General features: G+C 42.0%; 1 protein-coding gene across 4 annotated transcripts in view; it reads right to left on the bottom strand.

Annotated features, from left to right (window-relative positions):
* Window positions 1-27,174, bottom strand: part of LOC135904665 (inositol polyphosphate 5-phosphatase K-like) — a 38,585-nt gene that overhangs the window by 6,741 nt on the left and 4,670 nt on the right. For all 4 annotated transcript variants that reach the window (XM_065435554.2, XM_065435555.2, XM_065435556.2 and 1 more), the window contains 12 exons: window positions 26,642-26,727; window positions 24,894-25,010; window positions 19,720-19,828; window positions 17,048-17,164; window positions 16,280-16,387; window positions 14,395-14,462; window positions 14,197-14,308; window positions 12,691-12,800; window positions 11,736-11,892; window positions 10,125-10,262; window positions 3,708-4,161; window positions 501-1,042 (listed from right to left, as the gene is read on the bottom strand). In XM_065435554.2, coding sequence (XP_065291626.2) covers window positions 501-1,042; window positions 3,708-4,161; window positions 10,125-10,262; window positions 11,736-11,892; window positions 12,691-12,800; window positions 14,197-14,308; window positions 14,395-14,462; window positions 16,280-16,387; window positions 17,048-17,164; window positions 19,720-19,828; window positions 24,894-25,010; window positions 26,642-26,688 — 2,079 coding nt within the window. In that variant the 5' untranslated portion in view covers window positions 26,689-26,727. The remainder of the gene's footprint in view (window positions 1-500; window positions 1,043-3,707; window positions 4,162-10,124; window positions 10,263-11,735; window positions 11,893-12,690; window positions 12,801-14,196; window positions 14,309-14,394; window positions 14,463-16,279; window positions 16,388-17,047; window positions 17,165-19,719; window positions 19,829-24,893; window positions 25,011-26,641; window positions 26,728-27,174) is intronic.

Below are 27,174 nucleotides of genomic sequence, written 5' to 3'. Positions count from 1 at the left end.
ACCAGAGGGAACTTTGGAGTTAGTTTCTATGAGAAATGCTGCACATACAGTGGTTCAGCCAGCATGGGAATGATGGTTGGTGCATGGCTTTGCCTAAACTTCCATCCTCCTGGTTTCGCACAGCATTGCGACATTGCAAACTGGTCAATTCCAACAAATTATTCCGTGCAAATGTAACATTTCGCAGCGATTATGCATGTGCGTAGAGTAATTGCATTCTGCATTCAGATGATTTCTTCAAAATTTAGGCCAACAAGTGCAGGTAAAGCACAGTAAATAAAGCTGCAAAAGCATCTGAAGCCACAAGCATAAAGATCTGAAAAATTCATAAACTAACCATAATATCCATGGTAGCTGAACGATCGCAGTGCCAGGGTTCCTTCTAGTAATTCTAGTAGGAAACTCTACAGTCTCTGTCCTAGCTTTCTGCAAAGCTGTTCGCTGTTACCAATCACGCTCACATCAATGGGAAATGAACTTTGCATTTGGTCTATGCTCACCTTGAAGGGCTCGCTCATGCCGAGCACGTCAGACTGGCCGCGCAGATAGACCAGTCGGTACCTGCCCGACACCAGCAGCGTCTGGTCGCCAAAGAGCACCCTGTAGAAGACGCGCTCGTGTGACGACGGCTTCTGCTGCTGGGGAACGGCATCCTGTCCCGCGGCGCTGTCCGTGCGACCGGCTGTAGCCGTCGCTCCCGCTGACGAACGCCGACTGGGATCTTCAGCGGCATCGTCACCCTGCTCTGAGCAGCTTTTCCCTTCCATTGGCGTTGCATTGCCAGTGTCGGGAGGCGTGTCGGCACGCACACTGCCGCCATCAACAAGGCTGTCGCTTGGTGAGACGCGCGGCGGGGACTGCTGCCGGCTCGACGGAGGCCTCCAGCTAACTGTGGCTTCTCCGCGCTTCCTGGCGGCACTGCTTCCTTGCCTCGCCTGCTCCGCTGCGGCAGTGCTGTCACCAGGCGGGGTCGCGGCAGGCACATTGGAGGTGGACCGTGACGGCTGATTCTGCCGTCCTTCCAAATTGGGCTCGGGATCGCCTGCCGTGTGGAAAAACTCTAATGTCGGATAGCTCCTGGCACTACACCACAAGAATACTTCTTGCGGGCCAGCACGTAAGTTATGAAAGTAAAGAGGGAACTGCGCAACGTCGATCAAGGACAGAGAAAGAAAAAAAAGACAACACTGCTCATCTCTGTCCCATATGTTTCTTCTCTGTGCCCTTATTTGATTTGTGCAGTTTGCATTTCATTTTAGTGCGTAATGCAGGCTCATATCCATTGCCCTCTTACAAGACAACTTTCACTCCAAGCACGTTTAACTTCGTTGGGTTTAGTTTATGATCAAAGTGGTTTCAGAGAAAAAGGATGTAGAGAAAGGCAAAGAAGTTAACCACAGGTAGTTTTGGTTAGCTACCCTGCACTGGGGGGATGAGTAAGGAGACAGAAAGCATAGAAGGGTGAACAACATAAAGCACATAAGCACCGCAGAGATAGCATACAACATTCTCTGAGTCAATCATGTAAGCGCATGGACCTTGACAATTGAACTGAAGATACAGCTGACTTCCGTTAATTCAATCCTGATGAGATTGAAGAAACTGATGAAGTTATCCGACGGGTCAAATTAAACAAGATGCAGAAAAAATTTCAGAACACACTGCCCATTCATTGTCAGTATTTCCTTGGTTCTAACACACCCCCGAATCAAATGTGCACCCGCATTATATGCGTCCAAAGTAGAAAACTAATGTAGAGATAACATTAATGCTCCTAAACAACGTAGAAATCTAATGTGCACCCGATTTTTATCACAAAATGGGCAAGGGTCGAATATCTGTTGCGCAGTGGTGGCTGGTTTTCTAAAGTCAGCTTCACCGTAATAAAGACGCGTTATGTGGCAAAGCATGCCACAAACACAGTTTCCAGCTGAATTTTCCTGGGAAAAGAAAAAGGCACTTTAGAATCGGGTGACTACTGTAATCAGACATTGTGAGCTACCGTTATTGCTTGAAAATCTTTCTAGGGCAGGCCAAAAATAGGCATTTTCACAGGAGATGACGTGTGTTCAACGCATTCACTGTCCCTTAAGCTCTACCGAGATAGACGCTGCCAGTAAAGGGGTCGCTATTGGAGTCACCATAAGGGCTATGTGGATGCAGGCTGACTGATCAAGTTCAAATTGTCCAGCGACGGCCAATTTTAGGATGGAAACAACAAACATTTAGGCCTACAGAAACGTATGGGCACTGGCCAGGACCTTCAGTCGGGACCGAATTAACGGAAGTTTACTCTATAACCCACAGTGTAGATGCCTTCTTTCATATTGCACTGACAGACATTTTTAGGCACTTTCACATTAATTGTGGATTTTAAGTATTCAACATTATCAGGCACCTACATCCACTGTTATGTGTAGTGCTATTATAAAACTTCCACTGTGTGCACAAAAGCCTGCCACCTCTCCTTCCCCCTCCCCCACTTGTTTTTTTCCCATGATAGCATTTAATGAAACTTGTAGAGGCATTTGTAGAGGCGTAGTACAAGACCGGGGCAGTTGGAGAAGTATGGGAGAGGCCTTTGCCCTGCAGTGGGCGTAACTAGGCTGATGATGATGATGTAGAGGCGTTTTACAGACGTGCGAAATTACATGCAGGCAGATAACTTATGGTGAACTCGGAGTGGTGGACAAAATACAATTAAACCTCATAATACTGTAAGGAAGAAGACGTGTGCTGTGCAGAGCTCCGCAGCCGGATCTCCAGCGCTACTGAAGTGGGGCTCGAGCTAGACACTTCCTGGTGCGACTGGCTAAGCCTACGCTGTTGCGTCTTCTTGTCGGTGTCCTTCGTGTCGTCCACAGCCATGTCGGACTTCTTTGCCATAATTGATACATATAACACACAAATATCTTCATTATATCCACAAGCAATATTCATTACATACCTATGTTAGTGAAAAATATTTTAGATTTATATTGCTATATCTGATCATTTCTTACATCTGCATTCATTATACCAAGGTTTGAACTGTAATGTGAATTAGATATTAAAGGGAATTTTGCACATTCGTAAATTTTGAGTAAAGGCCAATAAATTCACTAAGAAGTGGAGAGTTTAACGAAAATCTGCGAAAATCTGCAAATTTTCATCCATTAAGAGACTAGAAGGGCAAGTATTAAGTTCTGCAGCTTACAGATGAAGTTGGTTTGTTTCTACTTTGTACATCTTTCACCTTGTTGCAGCTTTAAACTTTTACGCTACAGCCACACCAGAGTGCAGAATAGTTGCAAACTTGCAATTTTATCAGCACCCAACAATCTCCTAGTTGGTGTGTTGGTGTAGTCGCTGATAGTGACCATGATATTATGTCTGTAAGCACATTAAGTTTAGTTCTTTAGCTAATATTCTCAACCTCGTTATTTCTGTGTGGTGCTTAAATTGTTGCAGTTCCTCTTTAGTGACACATTTCGCACGTTGAGCATTACCCCATTTTAATTTTGTTGCCAAAGAAGGCAGTTTGCAGTCATGGCTACATTGCTACATAAAGTCATAAGCTGAGCAAAATGCTATGATCCTACGTTTCTGTGCTCAGTGAAGTGGCACAGTGAAAGATACTCCAGACACCAGCTCTGCAGTGCCACCTAGGTAGTGTTGTAGAAAATCTTAAGTACAGAAATGGATCTCAAAGGTTGACTGAGATTCACCTGGCTCGTCTGTCGAGTTGCGTGGCCAAGAGAGGGAGCGTGCCGCATTTTCTGTTTCGGCCGACGACCTGTTGGTGCGACGTGTGGCCACACTTGAGGTGCCACCATCTGAGTTGGTGCCTGCACCAGCAACTGCACCAGTGGCAGCACCAGTGGCAGCACCAGTGGCAGCACCAGTGGCTGCACCAGTGGCTGCACCAGTGACTGCACCAGTGACTGCATTAGTGGCTGCACCAGTGGCTACACTAGGGGCTGCACCAGGGCCTGCACCAGGGCCTGCACCAGGGCCTGCACCAGGGCCTGCACCAGGGCCTGCAGAGGCGTGCCTCGACTGGCTGCCTCGAGAAGAGCGCGATCGGCTGCGACGTGTTCGCAGGTGGGTGGGATAGACGTCCGTCGGACGCGTTGATGCCCACACGTAGCCTAGGTGGTCCTCCAGGCTACTGAAGTTTTCCTACAGAGGTTACAGATGTGATTTAGAATGGCTGTAGCCACTGTCTAGAATGATGATCATGACAAATGCCAAACAGCAGCAAGCAGTAAAACTGCTGGTGCCAGTACTGATAGTTCTACACTGCATCATGCGTAGCATATAGCATCACCAGAAGACGATAGAGTTGAAGTGGTCAACAGTAGGTGCACAAAGAAAAGGCTTCGCATGGAGCCTACAAGGGGACTTGTCTTTGACCTGACAAAGGGAAGTCCCTTGGAATGATGGCTTTGTACAGCAATGATTTCCTTGTTTTCCCATTGTACATAACATTACTCTTGATGAACCAGATGAAGTCATTCAAGATGGTTTTAACGGCAAAGCATTGTGGGACCGAATACAATAATTTCTTTTTAATACGAACTGTTTATCATATATATTTTATTACAGACTGATGTTGCTACTATCTTTCAAAACAGTGTAAAGATATTTTTCATCTCTGACAAGACGTTTAGTACGGAGTCGGGTGACACTTGAAGACAATCCAAATAAAGACAACTGGAATCCACTATAATCAGGTAAATTGCGCCAACTGAAATTCTGCTTTTAACCGTACAACCAGGTAAAATGACACTCTGTTCACTGTCAGCAGTGAGGACCAAACGAAGAATGAAGTGGCCTAGCTGCAGCTAAGTTTAATGTGCTAACCACTGAACTACTGTTCAAGCTAATGGCGCAAACAACACCAACTCATGCGTGGTGTGCAGTATGCATAACGGTTTTAGAGAGCTGAGTCATACATCCATTTATTTTGGCAGGGCTGTTGAGCAGCGGCTGCAACAAAACAGGATGCAGCCTAACCGTCTGATATTTTTACTACAGCTAGCGTTCCCCGCTGTCTACAGTCCATATCACCATGCCTTCCCTCTGACGTAGCAGACGGCCTCATCCTGCCAGCTGCCTAGCAGAGCATACTGCGCACACTCAGCAGGCTGACTCTGTGGCTTCCGTGGATTTGGAACTACGGCGCCTGCGCTTGATGGGCTGGAGAGCCATATATAGGGGACCATCCCGGCCCAGCTTCACTGCTGAGCAGCGGCTGCAACAAAACAGGACGCAGCCTAACCATCCGATATTTTTACTGCAGATTAGTTTTTTCTACTTTTCACTGCGTCCTATGCTGTTGTTGCAGCTGCTGCTCACAAGAGTGTCTCTTGTTTTTGGTCTATTTTCTGCGATGCCAACCAACACTGAACTCGGTAAAGAAATTGAGCATCTCGAATCGCTGCTTAACGATAAGCTTGATGCACTTGTCGACAGTCTGGATGGCAAGATTGGGAAGAGGCTTGAAGACCAGGGAATCGGCAACCTTGCTTCTGTAGCTGAAAGCGTGCGCTTCATGAGCGAACAGTATGACACATTCAAAGCGGCATTCAGTGAACTGGTAGCTGCTAACAAAGCATTAACTTCTCAGAATCAAGCATTAACCAAAAGAATCGCAGACATGGAACAGTACAGCAGAATGAATAACATTGAAATTAAAGGCATTCCATCATCACAAGGAGAAGAGTGTTCTGTGATCTTGAAAAAGGTTGCCGATGCAATTGAGTGCCCAATTTCTTCTGGAGACATTGATATAGTTCATCGTGTGGCCAGCAAGGTGTCAGACAGGAACATCATTGTTCATTTTTGTTCACGTAACAAAAAGAACGAATTTCTTCGCAAGGGTCGCAAAACTCGTCTGCGATGCTCCCAGATTGGCTTTTCTAGTAGTAATGATAATCCCATTTACATTAACGAACACCTCACAATCGACAACAAATGTTTATTCAGCAAGGCCCTTGCACTGAAGAAAGAGAACAGTTGGCAGTTTTTATGGACTGAAAATCGCCAGATTAAAGCCCATAAATCAACCGACAGCAGGGTCTTCCGAATAAACTCAGAGGTTGATTTTCACATCTTTGCGCAGGCGTAGCTTATTGCTACATTTCCTGTCCTGCGAACTGATTGCACACGCGTTCCTTGATACTTTTCGTCATGTCTTTGCTATCACCAGCCGAAGTCAAACCATTGCTTGCATCTTCTAATATCTCTATTCTTCATGTCAATGCGCAAAGTTTGCGCAAAAACCATGATACCATTTCTGCATTTACTGACTCACTTAATCATTTGTTTTCATTTATTTGCGTTTCGGAAACATGGCTTGACAATGCTAATAGCAATTTATACGGTTTTCGTCCATACAAAGCAGAATACTGCCATCGTATTTCAGATCGATAAGGTGGTTCCGCCATATTTGTTTCACCTCATATTAAATCTAAGCGTAGGTCTGATCTTTTTCTTAATGTAAATCACTGTGAATCGGTATAGACTGAAACTGACTTACAGCTGAATTCTCATAATCATAACAGTTTTATTCTTGGTTGTGTATACCGCTCCCCTTCTTCATCTATTCCTGATTTTCTGGGTGAACGCTGCATAGCTTTAAAAAAGAATTTCTCTTGAACATAAGCAAGTCCTAATTGTCGGTGATATTAACATCAATTTACTTGACGTTGACAACGGAAGTGTAACAGCTTATACAGACTGTCTTGCTGGTTTCGGACTGGAATCATTAATTATCTCTCCTACTAGGTGTTCTACTCATGGTGCCAACACACTTCTTGACCATGCTTTAACTAATATCGCACCAACTCCAAACTCTGGTGTCAGAAATACGCAGATCACAGACCATTTCCCAATATTCGTCTCCCTTGAGGCCGAAATACCTCAGTCCGAGCCTTGCTACTTTTCCTCCAAGTTTGACTGAGACAGTTTTGTTAACACTATAACAAATACTGATTGGTCTGCAATTAACTCCCTGCACAATCCCGATCAAGCTCTTGAAAATTTTTGTTCTATCTTTCCACAGGCCGTTCGCGCTAACACCACTACCGTCCGATGCGAGAAACATTTTAAGTTCCCCGGTAACCCCTGGGTAACGAAAGGTCTACTAACTAGTATGAGAAAAAAAGAAAACCTATACAAAAAGACTAAAAAGAAACCTTTTAATGTACGCTTAGCGGCACGCTATAAAAAGTATTGCAACATTCTGAATAACTTGCTAAAGAAGTCTAAACGACAGTATTACGAAAATTGATTTGCAAAACACAAGAACAATCCCAAAAAACAATGGCAACTTCTTAATGCGTTCACGAACTTACCTAAGTCCGGTAATACTGCTGATAAAATAAACTACACCAATAAAACTCATACTGATTCTTCTAGCATAGCAAATAGTTTCAATGACTACTTCTACAATACATACAGCAGTCGTCCTATTACTACTACTTATCCCATTAATCGCTGCAATCATTCTTTTTTTCTCTTTCCCGTAACTGCGGATGAGGTATGTTCCATGGTAGTAGCTCAAAAGAATTCTGTCCCGGCCACGGCGGCCGCATTTCGATGGGGGCGAAATGCGAAAACACCCGTGTGCTTAGATTTAGGTGCACGTTAAAGAACCCCAGGTGGTCAAAAATTTCCGGAGTCCTCCACTACGGCGTGCCTCATAATCAGAAAGTGGTTTTGGCACGTAAAACCCCAAATATTATTATTATTATTAAAAGAATTCTAGACCTGGCTTAGATAATATTTCTGTATTTCATCTAAAACTTGTTGCACCGCTTATTTGCGATACACTTTGTATTATAATTAATAATATTTTTAAATGTGGTATTTTTCCCACTTCGCTTAAAAGGGCTAAGATTATTCCTATGCACAAGAAAGGTGATAAAACGGAGGTGTTTAACTATCGTCCTATTTCTATTCTATCATCGATTAGTAAAGTTGTTGAGAAGTTATTTTGTAAGCACCTAAATAATTACTTAAACAAATTTAATTTGTTGCGATCTTCTCAATCTGGTTTTCGCGCTGGCAGTTTGACTAACTTGGCTTTAATATCCCTGACTGACTACATTCGTCACTCTATTGATACGGGCAACATTGTTGGTTCAATATTTTTGGACTTCACTAAAGCTTTTGATACAATTAATCATCACATTCTTTTTACTAAGCTAGAAGCCCTGGGAATTACCGGTGGAGTACTAAAACTCCTAAAAAGTTACCTATATGGTAGAGAAGAAACAGTTTTTTTGGAGGTGCTTATTCTGATACTAAAGTTATTAACCAAGGTGTACCACAAGGCTCCATACTACGTCCCTTATTATTCTCTATTTATATTAATGATTTACGCACTTGTCTTAAATCGGCACATTGTGTACTATACGTAGACGATACTACTATCTCAGTGCGTAACAATTCTTTAACAACCTTAATCCTTAAACTAAACAATGAGCTTGACCATATTGCTGCTTGGTGTTCGTCCAATCAATTACTTATCAATCCTTCAAAAACTCAATTCATAATTTTTCGATGTAGCCAAAGAATACTAACAGGCTTACCTGAGATAACTCTAGATGGTCATCACATTCCCGTCTCCGACTGTGTATCATTTTTGGGCATCAAATTAGATTCTAACCTTAAGTTTTCTCAACACATTGCCTTCATTAAGCAAAAGTGCACCTTCGGTATTAGAGCATTAATCAAATCAAGACCATACTTCTCTAAAGACGCATAATTAGCATTATATGTTGCCTTCATTCACAGTCACATTAATTGTGGCATTGTTTTCTGGGGGAACACATATAACGGTCATATCTCATCTATTCAGCACTTACAAAACCAAGCAATATGCATTATCACTAACAGTGGGTTTTTCACGAGTGCTACTCCTCTACTTCGTGAAAATAGCATCCTTGTTGTAATGAACTTGTTCAGATATCATCTAATAATTATGTTTTATAAGTTACTTACTAAACAGCTCTTATACCAATTCATTGATTCCAGACACCTGATCAATAACAATAATACCAGGTTTGCACGTAACTCTAATTTTCTACTACCTATGGTTCATTCTAACTATGTAAAATTGACATCATCATTCGCTGCTATAAAACTGTGGAATGGTTTATTCATTAGCATTAAATCTTCATCCTTTCATACATTTAGTCATGCTCTTAAGCTGTTTTATAGTGTAACTAAGTTTACATCATTTATTACACTATATTTGTCATTTGTATGTACTGACAGTTTTTTTGTGCACTACAGGCTTATATAAATACAATTTGTTTTCATTTATATTATTTTTCTATGTTGTATTTTCACGATTGTGTTCGTCTGTTTTAGTTAGTTTGCTCTTCTTTAACACATCTCTACATTGTTATCATTAACCGAGGGTCCCGTTGCAGTCTTGGACTTTGGGACCCTTGTCTGTATATTGTATCTTTCCAATGCATTGTATTTAAAGAACAATAAACTGAAACTGAATAGTTAATGGGAAGCATAGACAGGCACAGGTGCTTTCGCAGCATTTTGGTGTGAAGCCAAAGCCACTGATTATGATGGGGCAAACAGAAAAGAACCTAGAGGGGTTGTATTGCTGTGATGTGCTGATGATATAAATCAAACAAAAAGCATACACAGATCCCAGTTCGTGTGGGTGCAAAGTTAGGATGATATCAGGCAGAAGGCACCAATGAGTCTGAATGTCGATGACAAGAAAGGTGATGCCGGTGCAAGCCAAATGATTAGAACATATGTTTAGCCATCACAAGCCTCTACATGCTGAGGCCTTGTGACAGCATCAAATGCAACGCTCAAGGAGTTCGTTGAAGTCCATGACACATGACTGCACCCTCCTGCAGAATGGAAATGTAGTTGAAAATGTCCACTGTTTCCCTCATAACCACAATACGTACATGGCATATCTCCCACCATGTGCCAATACAGCAGCCATCATGAAAAAACTTGGAATGAGCTTAGGTATACAGTGAGAAGGATGAAATTAAAAAAAGCATTTTGTACTTGGTAACTACTTCCCCCCCTTTTTTTTCTTGTCTTCTAAGCGGAAACCTGAAATAATGTACAAAAGCACAACGGCAACTTGCTCTGTAGAGGCCGATCCAATCCCAGGACTTGAGTTCGGTGTCCGCACTTGTGTAGTACCAGGCAAAACTGTCCTGATTGATGATCCAGGTACCCACAGGAAGAAAGTAGATGACAGGCTGCTCAGGCTTGGCAAACACCTGGATGCACAGAAAAGCAGAGTTTAGTGCTTGTACATATTGCTATAATGAACCTCCGTACTTACTGCCAGCCACAAACTTATGAGGAACCATAAAAAAGTTTCGTACAATGTTCGTTCCCTCACTTAGTCTTCTGACAATGAAGTAACTGTCATAAATATTAACGCAAATGAGAAATTGAGGATGCAGTTTTTGAAGTACTCGTGGGAATTGCCAATTTAACCAGCTGCTGCAAGACTACTGTAATAAGCGCATACTAGGTGCGAGACGTATTTGAGGACATTATGCCGCTTTCATGAAGAGCAACAATTTTTTAGGTAAGAATTAAAGTATTAATTCTAAGTATTTTACATTGTTTCTTTTACCACTCTTTTGAAAGACAGTTGGATAAATTTATCTCGAGTCTCAATTATTGACTAAATTGGGCTTTGATAACGGCTCGATGCTCGGGCCAGATAATGTATGTTAATGCTTAGCAGTGCTGCAACAATAGCAGTGTTTCGAAAGTTTTTTACATTGTGTGGCTGCTTGTTAGTCTGCCTCTCAGTAGCAGCCCCCATACATAGTAGAGTACCCCGTCTACATTGGGAACTGGGCCGCCACACAGAGGGTGACGTGGTAGCCACTGAATTTCATTAACAGCTACTCTTGGATTGCACAGGCCCTGCAGGAGCAAGCAAATCAATTGCTCAGGAGTGTCGCCTAATGCTATTGTTCAAGGAAAGCTTGGCTGTTGACTCTGCCACTTGAAGCTACTGCGCAATGTCCATAATTGGCTTTTCGATGTTCTCACTCATCATGGCCTCAACCTGCTGGAGCCACTCAACCGCCTGAATGGTGTCTGACAATTGGTAGCACTTATTTCTTTTTTACGCATTACAATTGGCTATAGACTATTTTCATCCACAAAAAGAATGAATTTGGTGACATTTAGGAAGGCAGCAATGTCCAAGTCGCTGTGGTCAGCGTGCAAGGTGACTAGGACAGCGTTCGGCTTCATTGCCTCTGTCAGATTGGAAGTCGATACCCTGGAATAAATGCGCTAGCTAAGTGACACAAGGATGGTGAAGAGCAAGTTGGGTGCCTAGACAAACAGAATAAGAATGATAGTGTCGAGTGTGATTCCATGCCAGGTTCTGAAATACCTCGCGCACCCGTTATTGTTGTTGGCTGTTACCCACATAAATGCTCTTTGTATTGAGAAATGGTTGGAATAAGGAGCAACATCAGTGCTGCGAAGTGATAGAGCAATATGCAACAATTTTCTGCCACCATGATCTTGCAACAATTCACTCTAAGACAGGCTCCATAATGCATATGAAATTACTTTCGTCATTAGCGTCAGTGACAATGTGCTTTTCTAGTAACTACATATTTACTTAAAAGCTGAAATGCTCCTTCAAGAGCATCGATGCATAACAGCAATAAAGCAGAAAAACTGAAGACCTTTGGTCATGCAGCAGTGCAACGTACCTTCAAAGTGAAGAAAGCAGACACGGGCTTGTGGTCACTCTGGATGTACAGATCATGACTGACATACTGGTGCTGCTTTAGATCAAGGGTCACATTCTCGTAGGCGTTCTTGGTGAAGCGGTAGAGAATCCTGTCAGTCCAGGCCGGCTTGCGCTGGCTACATAAGAAAAAGAAACAAAGAGAACATAAACTTGATGGTAACATAAACTTGATGGTACATAAACTTGATGGTAATTAAATTGTGTACAAAAAGACAAGTCGCTGCCATGCACTGAAATTCCATCTGCCTGCTCAATTCTCATTACCATTAGCCCTGTAAAGCCCAGTGTATCTGTCGTATGTGCTACAATGAGTGATACCTCAAAATTCTGATTCAAGCTTGGGAAACAGTGCATAGCACAAAGTAGTGTTCTTTGTATGCTAGAACGAGCTTTCAGTTATGTATAGTTCAGCAGAACTACTCACAATTCATTACTATACATTTCATTGTGCTTCCACTGCCCTTTTTTTTGTTTTGTTTATTTCTACAAATATCTCTCTATGACCAGAAATAAAGGTGAACAAGTTGTTCAAATTTTCCTTGATGTGGAACTCTTGTTAGGCATTACAGGATTAAAATCATATTTATGTTCACCGCTGGACAAGGACATTTGCCTTCTCACAAGGATCTTTAGTTAACCCTGTCATGTGCCAGCTTTGCACATTTTTCTAGTCTCATTATGCTGTCTGGCCTCTGCAGTCTCTAACTTGTGCTCTTTCCCTGGCACTCAGTCTTCGTATCCATAAGGACCACTGGTCAGCAGCCCTGCATACCAAATGCACACTGCAACTTGCATCCGTCCTCTAACCCATGCTGCTCCCTTTGCAACTCGTCATGTTATTCCAATCATATTCCATTCCACTGCTCGTCGCACTCTTGTCAGTTTTCTTTTGAACTTTCCCAGTGTCAGTGTACCTGAAGTTGTAGCCCATGCGGTCAATCTGGAACTTGTAGGTTGGGGCGAAGGTAATGTCGTTTTCGCAGAACTCGTGGAAGGCTTCACCTTTGCTGCGCACGCGGTTCAGCTGAAAACAAAACCACAACAAGACATTCGCCATTAGCCAATGGTTCAAAGCACATATCACAGCCACAGCTGCTGAGAACAGTGAACCTAACTGACAATGCTTGGACAAACTGAATTTCTCATGCTTATTGGCCATGATGATGAATAATCAAATTCTTTCTTTATTGGTATAATTGATCACTAACCATGCTCTAGTACCTGTAGTGTGGTCCCCTGAATGAAAATTATATACAGGTGGGGAAAACACAAACACAAAACGCAGACAATCAAAGAAATATATGGAGGTACATAGTGGACTGAACGAAAAGCCATCTGTGGCCAAAATTGTGAAACAATGGTACTTCACAGGCCCAAATGTGGTACTTCACAGGCCCAAATGGCTTCTCCATGGACGCAAAGACCAGGGTTTCCAAGCCCCAAAAGTAAATAGTAGCCAGAAAATCATGAAAAGTATCCAAAAATGTAGCTATTTCACTACAGGGGCTTAAACTGCAGCCAGAAACGTCACCAGGCTGCTGCCATATCCAATGACTTCAGTAGAAAACATTGCTGAGGCAGATTATGAACTGTTCCTTTTGGAGCTGTTCCATTTAGTGCCCTTTGACATATATAAAACGTGTATATGGGGGATCAAGTTAGAATTGGTGGCTCCATATTTGTATTAAGTAAACACAAGTAGCCACTGAACTGTAGTGCTAGAGAGTATGTCATGTGCATAATTCTCGTTCTTGAATCAGTCGTCAGTGTATCCTAGTGCCATACTTCAACTTTGCAAGAGAATATCGCATACTAGTCAGGATTTCTTATCCCTTAAGAAAAGTGTTTTTGCAGTAGTTTCTTGTAGCGATATATTGACGAGTTTTCACATGCCTTTGCTTAAGTTCATCACAGAACCGTAATAAAAGTTGTTTCCACCATGTAATTTTCACAGCAATCAATTTAAAAGCAGACGTTTCATGGAATGAACCAGAAACTCCTGTTGAATAAATTTTGTCGGCAGTAAGGTAAGGTGGAGGGGTTTTGTCTTGCCTTCCAAATACACAAGGTGATGATAGTTGTTGCACATTGCGTGTGTCATAAGAGGCGCAGTAAAGTGAATTATACCATTTATTTGTAATAGTTTATCTTGTTTACCTGCAGTTCTTACAGGAAAATGTTCCTTCAAAAATATCCAGAGAGTAGCCATGTAACCAAACAGAAAATTTTCCTTCCTCAAGCCTTCAAACATAGCCAATTTGGTGCAAAGTCGCCAAACCTGCCAACCCTGCTGAAGACAACGGGAACTTTAGGTATTGGTGAAACACTAAGTGACAATGATAACTGACCATGCTCATGTGACAGAAATATATAATTTGGCTAAAAGCCCATCAGATGTGTCACCACATCGATTTTCTCACCTGGTCTTTTGACAGCATCTGGGCGTAGGTGTTGTTCTCAATAGAAGCCTTCAATTCTTCCAGGGTGCAGTCATCCACACGGAAGTTCAGGTCCCCGAACCAAAACGTGTAGCTATTTCAAAAGAGCACAGGTGAACAGTAAGCGCGAAAGAAGAACACTGCTATCTAGACAACATGAAATAATGGGAGTTCACTTACTCGTGCGTCAAAATGTTTGTTGCCTGCGTGTCAAAAAACCTTTGCTTCTCAATTATTGTGTTATACTCCTGCAAGAACAGAGGTATAATTAATGAAGACGTACAAAGGCACCTTGTTTGCTGCTGTAACTGTTTCCTGGGGCGCAAATATTATTATGACTCTGAGCACATTTTGCAGGTGTTCAGCAATGCCTCACTTGCAGCATGCTGAAAATATTCTGATCATGTGTTTTATTCAAAACTATACATGGCCAGATTTCACCTGAGAATTTAACACTGGCACTCACGTTTTCCATGACACAACCAGGCTTGCGTTAACCCTAGCGTTCTTTATGTCTGCGACTCGCACAACCTGAGCACCATAACACGTGTCCTAGCGCAGCAAAATTTTTTTTGTGTCAATATCAATATTTCTTGCCAAAAGGTTTGTAATTAACATGACTTATTATGCTGTCTTTGTGCTTTTGTAAGATGTTTTACTTTTAGTTTGTTATTTTCACCGTATTTGCAGAAAAAATTTTTTTTTTTTGCGCCTGCTTGCCGTGCTTTCTGTGTCCACTGCCTCGTGGTGGGCTGGGAGTTGCCACTGTGTATTCGTGCTGTCTTTCTTTCTTCTGATTTAAAACGTTGTTAGTGCCGCATCAACATAGTTACAGCGTAATTATCGCAACCTTAAGCAAGACGATGGGTGCTATTGTGTAGGCATGTGAAGTGAGCAGTTTTCTATGCCGCGCGGTGCATCAGCATGCAATCTGTGAAAAGTTTTGCTGGGTTCAATTTGTGTCACGGGCATTTCTGAAGTGCTGTTAGTCCAATAACCTTGGTGTGTGTCACAGAGGACAACGCCGTTCTCGCTAACAGTTACAAAGGCGTCGACTTGTGTCCTTTCACTTTATTTGGCGGCGGCAGTTCACAGTAACAATAAACAAAGCCTGGCAGGCGTCCACTTTTATGCGTCGTTTCGCCCCCTCTCCCTTTTTTTTTTGCGGCATCACTTTGTGTTAGGATCGTAATTAGGTGTGTGTGAATATTCCAAAATTTTGAATATTATCGTATATTATATTTTTGATAATCGTCTTCGATTTGAAAGCTAGATGTATGAACATTTTCAAATATTCAAAACAACTAGAATATATTGCTGGCTGTGCGCGAGCAAACATGGTTCTTAGTGTTTATTTCTATCTAGTCTAAGAAAGTTTGTCTGACCTCGTGCTCAATTTTGCGATAAGTTCATGCTGCTGGCAAAATTTCGCCTGTAAAACACGCTTAGCCACTGGACGTCTAAACTATGCAGGAAAGCCAGTCTCTCAGTAGCACGGAGCACGTATAATAAAGTGAATTCAGAAAACCTTTCTTCATCATATTGTGGAAAGTCGAGGTGCTCTGGAATGAAGTTTCCTGGCCTTTATGTTCAAGGGACTGGGTTAAGCAATAGCGCTACTTGCATATTACATTTTTAGCTTATGATCACTTGGCAACATATCTTTTATGTTCATGTTCACTTGTCATTGTCATATTTTTGATACACATATACATTAAGCATTTATAGAGCAACTGATTTTAGGCCTCTTTAGAGGCATGTTACATCCAGAATTCATGTATCAGTGTCAACTAAATAGCACCTAGTGATTGGCACTCTTTGGCCAGAACTGGCCAACAAAAATCTTTACTCAATGAAGTAATCTGAAATGAACTTTCTTTAGATGATTTTTAATGTACCTCCTTTACTGAAATACAGCTGTCAAAGGTTGGAGAGGGATGCTTACGACTTCCACATGTACAAACTTCTAATGCTATTTAACATAATCATAATCATCTTGTTTTACAAGCTCACAGCAATCAATTTGTTGTGTTATCTACAACTTCACATAAACAGCGATACTCACATTTATCCGTTGGAATGTTTCACTCTCGTGAGCAGCCAGATGGGTGTTGACAAAACAAATGGAGCAACCGTAGACACAAAGCCGTATCGTCACTCCACCTTTGTTGCCCTTGTAGAAAGGAAGGGGGATCTTTAGTTGCTTTAATTCAGTACAACAATACTACCAATTTGCAAAAAGTCGCCGCTAATAAAAATGTGCTTAGTAGTGAAGTCCTGCTGACAAATTTCATAAAATTCACTGTAGTTCTTACTATTCTCCAGAAAATCCTTTAGGTATCCAAAGTATACGCACAAATCTGTAGATGCAACACTGCTCATGATGACATCTTGGCTATGACAACATATCAGCTACACTCTAGAGCACTGTCTATAAGCACAGAATGACAGTTGCAATGCATTAAAGTTTACGGTGTGTTAAACGAAACATGCAAACGAACACCTCACACTGTTGGGATGACCCAGCTAGAAAATGCCAAAAGAAGCAGTGTGGACATGCCACCTATCGTCATTGTAAAGGATTTGATTTAGTGTTTGTCTGTGTCCCAAGAAGTGTGTTGCTTTTGAAACAATAATGGTCAACCAGCTAGCCCACTGGTGGTCTTGAACCACCTATGGCTGTGTGCTGCAAGGCTGGGTGCAACCAGACTTTAAAAAGAAAAATGCACACGCGCTCCACGCTCGCTTTCTCTGTTTAACAGCGGGCCACACTGTATGTACTAAATAAATTTAAGGAAAAAAGAAAAGAACACAAAAATGAGACCAGCCTCACCCAGACACCTCCAAGGCCAGTCCTAGTGTATGTGGACTGGATGCCCCGCAGCTGGATCAGGTGCTCGCGCTTGGTAAAGATGGTCAAGATGAGGCCCTGTAGGCGCACATGCTTCACCTGCCAATCAAAGAAGGAACACTGGTGTTGCTTGTTCCACACACTGCATTAACAGGGTGTCTACCAACCGGGAAAACCGGGAAAACCGGGAATTCTCAGGGATTTTGAGTAGTCTGGAAAAACTCAGGGAAAACTCAGGGAATTTGTGCTTCTATCAGGGAAAATTAGCTGTAATTTTTTTAGAGGGTCAAAAGTCGCGGTAATGCTGGCTCGAGAAACAGACAGGACTCGTAACGAATCGTCGTCGGCTGGAGGAGTTGCCAGTGTACAGTCAACGACCGACTTTCCGGATTCCCGATAACTCGGACGGCTTCGCGGCACCACCACGTACCGCAAAGAGTCAATGTATCATAACGTCTGAAAATTCAGACGCAAGAACTCTTCGCCGTCCGATTTTCTAAACGTTTTGCGTCATCGCAGGTCCGAGACGGCATTAATGAAAACCACCACCGCTGCTATTTTGATTACCTCGCCGCCTTGAACCGGTGCTCTCGCACGCAGATGCGCTGGCAGCCGTGGCCACCACTGCGGCAACGGTAGGCCTAGCTGCTTCGACGTTCGCTGTTAAGCTTCTTGTCGTTCGGTGCCGTGTTTCTTCATTTCTCCGCTGACAGCAATAATTTTGTCTTCGAAGCTCGGAAAGCACGGCGCATTGCATAATGCTCTTTCCCGAAAGTCTGCTTCGCCTCATTACAGTCGTATCACGCAGTGAAGCGTACAACCGTAGGAAGGGGCAATTGTCGCGGGACACTGTATGTATTTCTTAATTTTACACGTGTGCACTCGCCCTCACCTGTCACAGTAGGAGCACCGATATACCTAATAAGTGCACTGACAGGCATTCAGAGCTTTTTCAGACGTACATGTGTCGATTTTAGCCCTTAAGGGCAGTAAAAGACATGAATTTATTTTTTCGGACTGCCTGATTTTTCAGAAGTTTTCGCGGCCCCTAGGGGGTATGAAAAATTGGACGTTGACTGTAAATTGACCAAGAGTATTCTTCAAATGGTCCGTGGGGCGAACGCGCGGCGAAAGGAGGACGAGAACAGAAAGGATCGACGCACTGAGGAATGAACGACCACTTCTTTGAAGGAGCCTGCGCTCAAAAAACAAATTGTTGGCTGATGCTGAGATGCAGGTGTCCCTCATCCAAACCAATATAAACTCTTTAAAGCAGTGAAACACAACACTGAGGCGTCTTGTGCGAGCTGAGAGTATGTCAGGACAGTTGTACGACACTGAGCATGCTATCAGTTCATAGAAATAGCTCATATTCGAAAATGTTTGCTTCTGTATGCATCTCCTTTTTATTTGTGCTAGAGAATGTCCAACTCGATTTGAAAATTTTTTCGAAGACATTTTATTTGCTGTGCATTTTAATAACCCCTCCCTTATATTTTTTTGAATAACATAAACACTACTCCTTAGTATTCAAATTGGATTAAGTCGTTTTTTTTTTCAAATTTTTTTCATATGCCTACTAGAGAGTGATAGCATAGGGCGATATGGTTTCAACGCGTCTTGACATGAAACATAGTTCTGCATCACTCAGGGAATTTTGCAAAAGCACTCAGGGAAAACCTGGAAAACTCAGGGAATTTGGAAATGTCAACTTGGTAGACACCCTGATTAAGGCGAGCGCCAGGATTTGTGAAGTGCTTTTAGTCATGAAATGAAACAGATATTGCATGTTATGATACATATGGCTAATCTTTCATAAGTAAATGTGCATTCAAAACGTAGCAGGTATTAAGAGAAGCACTGTCTGAGGTAGGGACAAAATGTACAAAATACTATTGCAGTTCCTCGGTAGATAAAATGTGTCCTCTTATTGCATGCTATGCAGTCTTCTTCTGGTACCAGAACTGTAGGAGAGCAAATTCTTGTTTGGGCCAACTTGTCCATATTTCACACTAAGGTGGAACAGTAGCCCTCATTGTCCCATTGTGCTGTTTTATGATTAGTAATGTCAAACACAGTGCACTCTTAAAGGCTGCTTATACTGTTGCGGTTACTTGCCGACTGAATGTGATCAAGAGTGGCATAGCCATTTCATCAAACATGAATTGACCACCATTTTAATAGTATACTGGCTCAGATGCTGTTTTTATTTTGATTCTTACAGGTCGTAGGCTGTACACAAGACTTCCTTTGCAACCGTTCCATGTGCCAGTCTGTTCATGAAAAGAAACTACTCAAATGAATGATCTCAAACCAATAAATAAATAATTCAACTTTGCTGCACAAAAGGGGCCAAAATGAACTGAACACCACGAAATCTGCGACATCACAATGCTTTTTAAGTGGCACTGTCGCCTGAACGTAAAGTCTGGCCTTTATTTCCAATTCAATTAAGTCATCTGTTTGCACAAAACAAATTATGGGAATAGTTCTTGGCGTCTCCTTCTATCATCCCTTCGGGGTAACACAGCTGAGCACAAAGCTTCAGTGACAAGCATATGTATGCTTTAAGTAGTGTAGAATTAGTGTAGCTGATGCAGAACTCACTTTCGGAGAGCTAAAATAAAGTTATGGCAACTCATACACAGACTTGCCTTGACATAATTGTACTTGTGCAGGGCATTCCTGATGGCTTGAATCCAGGGCTCTTCAAAAAAGGCTTGGGACAGGAGGTGCTGAGGTCTTGCACTCACCTCCTGGAACCTGGATTCAACGTTTTTTTTTTTTTTTTCACAGAAGTTTGTCAGCTATATGAATGTCACTTGTATGAAGATCACATTGCTTCATCATCTACTGGTATTTCATGTAACTTGAGCCAACTTTTAAAAAGAAAGTGGTATATCTTAGGAATGAGACTTAATGGCGTAGCATATGTAGTTGTCCTGAGTTACTCAAAGCATCTATTAAAGTGCTATTAGTTGGCTAATTAGCTACGATCAACCATGCAAAATTTAAAATGTTAAGTATTTGTTTAAGGATATAAGTTTGATTAGAAATGTTGTTGAACCTGCCCAGAAACATCCATTAAGTTGCTTCCATGGCATTTTTTTCTGGGCTCTGAATAAAGCATGTGATACATGGGGGAAAACAAGGAATTACAAGCATGCTTGCACATCTGGTTTGCAGTACTCCCAACCATGTATCCAAAAAACTAAGCCTGCATGCCTGTTGTAAAAGAAGCCAACAAGTGTGTTTTGATCTGTCTTCAGCACTGGCTAATTGCTAATAATTTCGAACTACAGTGAATTTCCACGTCACAACAATGATGCTGATGTCGTTGCTTGGACACTGGGGCTGATTGCCTTCTTTTAAAATGAACATGTGGCTTTCATTCTTTGAAAACATTATTGAGAGAGTTGTAATCCAAACATACAAGGGACACAGTGATGTCACTTCTTTTCACCTTTCACAGGCGTTACAGCCTGCAAAAAAAAAAGTGTAAAAGATAACATCATGGAAACAACTTCACTGGGTGTTTTTGAGCATGTGGTGTTTGAACCAGAAATTTTGATCTTGTATGTAAATGCTTCTTCTTGTCTAGCCAAACGTAATAGCTCTTCCTTAAAAAAAAAAGTACTTGTTCATGTTAATAATGTTCTTACTCATTGAGCAAATATGTATTTGGTTGACCTGTATATGTACTTTTGTGTATTTGACCAGCTACTAGCCATATAAGCTATTGGTCCAACTATTTTTGTACACATTCCTTGACTTGTTTAAGTAAAGCTCACTTTTTGATTGATTGATTGATTGATTGATTGATTGATTGATTGATTGATTGATTGATTGATTGACAACATTTCCAATCAAATTTATTCCCAGAAGAAAATAGCTCAAAATTTTCGTAATTGATTGTGGCTATAATTAGCTAACAAATCGGACTTCAAAAAAGAATATGAATAACTCAAAGTCAACAGCGAATGGTAGACCATTGGTCATAGTTGCCTAGAATTCACCAGTACCTTATTTTTTAAAGCTCAGTTCAAGTTCCGTGAAACATCCAGTGTATTTTATGTGCACAAACACCCACGTGCATGCATTCACATGTACACCTACCCAAACACACAGCGTTGCCCCACATTCCAGCAGCATTACCTCCTGTTATTGCAGTTTCTTTCCAATTTCTTTTTATTACCGAGCTGTGTGAAGATAATAGAACTGTCAAAGGAACTTAGTTCCATCCTCTGAATTGAACAAAAATAAACTGTATTCGTTTTCTTCTTTTTCTCCTTCTTTATGACATGCTTTGATTAGTTTCACACCTGGCAGAGTTTTCAAATTCATGTGTTTACATGTTTGTATTTCCTCTTGTATGGACCTACTGGCCAGTATAATGCGGCTTTGTTTGTTACTGGCTCTGTTAAAACTGGTGTTGTAGCTAGCTGAATGAAGTGCAATCATTCGCAATGGTTAAACACAGCAGTGCACTGTCACAATAAGTCACATCACAAACACAGTGCAAAAAGTCCAGATGCTGACAGTTTTCAAAATGTGGAAGCTAGTCAAACACCTTGCAGAAGCATAACTAGGACAGCAATAACTTAGCAGCACTCATGCAGTGATGTCTGTCAAGTGGGCAACATGCACTGTGCAAAATCACAATTACTGCCAGGGATCCAGCTAGTAAACATAATTTTCAAAGCAGAGTGATAGTTTACGTGGGTGGGCCCTGCATGAATCAAAGTTTACAGTTTACAAAGTTTACAGGATGCTATAGGCTTGCGAAAAAGCAGAGCTTCCGTGAAGATGGGGTACATAGCCTCGTATTTGAAGTTTCAATTTGTAGTAGCTTTTCTGACCCACATAGCAATCCACTAAAATGGAATCCATTAAAAAAGAAGAAAATGGAAGAATTCAATCAAAACCTTAACTATTCGTGCCCCGTAAACGTTTGTGGCCGACTATTCACTGCTCACCATCATTGGTGGCTCCTCAGTAGATATTACATGTACAGTAGAACATCGTTCATAGGTTCAGAGTAAAAAATAAAAATAAAATAAAAGAAACTCGAGAGAGAAACCTACTAACCGAAAAGAAAAATGTACGATCCAAAGTTACTAAAAATTTTGGCAGACTCAACTGTGGTTGACATCTACATAATACGAATCGTTGGGCACGAGACGCGCATCGAGCTGCTGTGGCTTCGACGGCCCGAGGCACGTTTTGTTTTCTTATAGACGTCCGCACACCAAGCTTCATCCTAGACGCCAGCGCTCGTTTCTCCTCTGGTGGAACGATTTCACTTCTCACGGGTGTACGTTTCCGCCACTTCCCTTCAAGATGGCAGCCCCATTCAGTTCACGCTGTGCGCGACATATCTCTTGCTTGCGCCGGTGCCTCTTTGGATGACTAAATTATTACTGTGTTGTTAACTGTCACAACAGCAATGTAAACACAAAAGGGTTGATGCCATCAGTGAAATTCTGCCGATTCACAAGAAAATGGTATGAAAAAGAGCAGACGACAGACATGGGTTACTGCAGTGCACCGAACGAAGTAAACAACTGGCAAACGAAGCGATCTCATTCATTGATCACTCGTGAGTGTATGACGGTTTTTACAGGTAATCCACATGAATTTCATGATTACTGGGTATATAATCCTTTTATTCAAATAAAAACTCAGTTATTCAACCAGCGCTTGTCCTGTCTTACTCGCGCTTGGTTTGTGTGTGCGCTGCCCGAGAATGGAAACCACTTCTTTGAGCGACTCGGAGTGGAGCGTACCGTAAAGACGCTCAACTAAAGCACTCTAATCAAGGCAATGTGTATGAGAGATGGTAGAGGCGTACACCCGCTAGTTGAATTTTGTTCTGCATGCGGTGCTCTCACGCCGGCTCAGCAGTGCCTTTCTTGTCTATTGTGTAGTGTTTCAAGGGCGATGGGAAACCGAAACGAAATCGAGCTGGTGGGCAACCCCGAAGCGAAAGGTGATGCTCACATTGCACCGCCTGCAGCAAGGAATGGCGTTGCGTTTGGATTATCGCCTACTAAAAGTGTGCAGTACCCTACCAGCAGCACTACGCCCCGCGCGCTGTAAAGCAGATAGGTGAAGATGCCTATCGCAATAGATATGGCAGCGATAGCTGTGAATGCGATGACCCGGGATGAGCTTTGCTGGTACCGAAATAACAAACCGAGTGTGTGCCGGCATTTTCATGTGAGACAGGGGAGTATTGCGTGGAAGCTGATGCAGCGGGCGGCTACTGTTCTCAATCGTGCGTGCCTCGTGCCTTTTCTTGTTTACATGGGATCTAGTGGCTGGAAAATGTATCATACGATCGCAATCTGCAGCAGGGAACGGCGTCGTGTTTGCGTTAACGCCTATTAAAGCGTGCAGTACGCTTCCAATGGCACCACGCATGTGAAACAGATAGGTGAACGTGCTCATCGCAATATGGTTGGCAGCAATAGTTGTGAATGCAGCGTGCGACAACCCAGGCGGAGATTTGCTGGTACCGAAATGAGAAATTGAGTGTGCGCCGGCGTTTTCACGTGAGACAGACGGGCGAGTATTGCGGGGAAGCTGGTGCATCTGGTGCCCACTGCTGTCGATCGCGCGTGCCTCGCGCATTTTCTTGTTTACATAGCATCTAGCGGCCGAAAAATGTATAACACGATAGCAGTTTGCCAATCTATTGAAGGTTGATGCCAATAGATCGCGTTTTCTGGGAACGTATGAACAAGAAAAAAATAGGCGTCACTCAAGTGGGTCATTTTTTTGTCTTCTCGATCGCTAACGTTGGAGCCGGGAAATCGTACGTGAGGGGACCGTATCAACAAGCTTCTACTGTATACTGTTGTCAACCTATATCTACTGCCTGCATTTCCTCACAATACCTGCGCAATTTTAAGAAAATCTGTGCATTTACATTAAACCAAATGCTCCCGCTATTTAACTAAAGACGTGGCCAAGTCGTCTATGATTTGCATAACACCCAATGCTGTAAAAAATAAAATACTTAAGAAAGCAAAATCTGGAGTAATGTCATGGCAGTTTCGACTTGTAATTTTCTTGCACTGAAGTCTAAATGCTCTAAACCTTAAAGGAAAAAGAAAAAATTCTGGCAAATGTATTAAATAAATAAATTAATTTAATGCAATATACTTGTTTCTACAACCCGAATTCGGTTTCGGTACCCAGAGGGATGAAGTGCCATGACATCATGATGCAGTGGCGGGCTCTGTTCCTGTGATTGCTGTGGCTGCCACATGCAAGTGCAGCAAGAATAAACATGCAGCGCTCTTGTTTATTGTCTTATGAGCAACATTGTAACACCTAGCCTTGCTGCTGCACAAAAAGATAAAATTTTTGCGGTGATGGTCAATGACACCGTGCCGGTATTTTGAGACCATATCAAGTTAATCACCTGTATTAGGACCTGTCTCAAATTAAAACATCTTTCCAAATGTTTCTCTACTTTTATGGTTGCTAAGTGTGATCCTTTTACGTACGACCCACCGCGGTTCGCTTAGTGGCTATGATTGGTGCATGTGATTGGTGGCTATGGTTGCGTTGATTTAGGTGCACATTAAAGAACTCCATGTGGTCAAAATTAATCTGGAGTACCACACTTCGGCAAGTCTCATAATCAGATTGTGGTTTTGGTTCGTGAAACCACAGAACTAGATTTCTAAATTAATTTACGTGCGAAAAGTGCATGTTAGAGCATCTACAACTCCAACAGATGTGTCAGATGCTCCTTGAGGAAGATATGCAGTAACATAGAAAGAGATGCAGTGTGTTGCACACGCACTCAAAAACTTACCCAATGGCGTACATGTCTGGTAATGCGTCTGGAATTATGGGAGGCTCGAGGCCCAAGGCACTGCGGAGGTCTGCGATTGGTGCTCGACAGACTACATTCCATGTCAGGATGTACACCCTGCAAAATAGATGCTCATTAACACTTATTTCTTTGTTTTCTAGTCATATAAGTCACAGATTTTATATTCACACATACTGCAGGCTCCTTTCGGACCCATGCAGAAGTGTTTATAAGGATTATCAAAACAGAAAATACAGATGGTTCACGAGGGTTTCCACATTTCGCAGCTCTCCTCTTAAGGACAAAGCAACAAGACATGCAGCAGTGAAGCAGACAAACACAAAGCGCCAGTGTTTGTCCACTTCACTGCATTCCCCGTCTGTCTGCACACTTTGTTCTGAAGATGAATGCATTCCAACACGCCGAGGGTTCAGTTCTTCAGAGCTTTAGTTTGCTTCCCAGTTATGTTCCCAACTATTTTTTTTTCACCGGTTATTGGCAGACACACTTCCTCACCACTATGGTTGGCATACAATGTGGTTGGTCTTGCTTAAATGGAACGTGAAAGAGAGTCAAACTTTGTCCCATCTGAATTAATATTCACTGACGTACACAGTACTATATTAGTCTCATAAGTGTATGCAATAAAATGCGGTCACATTAACACAACAAATTTCTAAGTAATTCTACTCTGAATTTTAAAAATGTCTTTCTTATTTTTGCACAGGAAATGCACATGAACCTGTGGAGAAGACTCTCGCTCAACCTAGCATACCGTTGCAAAACAGCAACATTTTGATTCTCTCAAATTCAGGGATGTTTTTCCTTTCAATAACGAGTTCCCTTGCACGAAGAGGCATGCCATGTTTATGTTCTTCACTTCTGGTCACAGCCGTATTGGTCAAGAACCAGTCACACATGGAGAAACAGTGCCTCAGTAATCTCATATTTGCAATATTCCCGCACATTCAGCATTCATCACAGTCAAGGGAGCCGTATCACAGTATTTTCATTTAACCGAGGGTCAGAATTTCTTTTATTTAATTATATAAAAAGAAATGAAGTTTTGCAAGAAAAAACATAAAAGAAACCAACACGTAGAAGTCATGTTATGTCATGGTTACTGCCCTCCCCTGTGACTGACAGCATGACTGGTTAATTTTGATAATGGTTGGTAAACCATGTACATGTGTCTCAGTTATGAACCCTAAATCGTAAAGTACTCAATGGAAAGATTGCACAAAAACAACTCTCACATAAAATTGCATTTGGTTTTCTTTTTGTTTTATTTCATCCATTTGTTTTCATTTCTTTTGTCAGGACACACGACAAGCTTAATTTACTTAGTTAAAATGACACTGTATTGTTATACATAATACAAGGCAGTGCATGGCCTCTCTTTACTACTGTATGATATATTTAATGCGCATAAAATCAGCATAAATATAATGTGGTTAATAATATTTGGGTTTTGAGAACACATAGTCAAAGTTGCTTGTAATATGGAAGCTACAATGAATGTGTTGGGCAGGCTAACTACTTTAAGAATATAATCCTTCATTTGCACACATTAACAATGTTAACGACCAACAACAACAACAAAAATAAAACACGAAAGAACAAGGAGAAAGAAGTACTTGCAAAATACATTTGCATTTTGGAATTCTTTTTTTCCTCACAGCTAGTATAGATGGGCAGATTGTTTAATGAAGAAAAAAAGATAGTGCAGGGAAAATCTGATAACTTACTGGAAATCTCGGAGCATTTTGTTGGCTGGTGCACTTTCTGGAGGCATGGCAGACACTGTTCTAATTATCCTTGATATGCAGAGGCACTGAAGTCAAAGAAAATTGAAAAAGAAACAGTACAATCAACATTCGTCTCGCAACACGCTGCAAGGAGCGCGCTTCCTCTCCGAGCATAAAATTACAAGGTTCGCGGTCCATATGCTCAGAAGTGTCAGATCACAAACAGCGCGCAGTTTCGGTCCAGCGCGGCATCAGTATGCGGAAAGTGTTGCAGTGTACAGCAGTGACAGGTTTGGAGCACCAGCCGTCCAGCGGCATCGTTAACAGCGTGTGCGCGTGCCACTTTTTGACGGTCTCCACGGGTCAGTCTAACCGACAAGGCACTATCTCTGCCTTTTTCCTCGATACTATCGCCGCTTCTGCTAATGTCTTAGCTACGATGCGCCGCGCAGAACATTGGAGAAATTTGCAGCACCACCTTTGATATTTTTTTTTTCCTTGTCTCTTTTTAACTCCGTTCTCGAAGACGGCAC

The sequence above is a fragment of the Dermacentor albipictus genome, chromosome 2 (genome assembly GCF_038994185.2).
Source record: "Dermacentor albipictus isolate Rhodes 1998 colony chromosome 2, USDA_Dalb.pri_finalv2, whole genome shotgun sequence".
NCBI lineage: Eukaryota > Metazoa > Arthropoda > Arachnida > Ixodida > Ixodidae > Dermacentor > Dermacentor albipictus.
The sequence above is the reverse complement of the archived record's forward strand: the minus strand, read 5'-3'. Positions and strand labels throughout refer to the sequence as shown.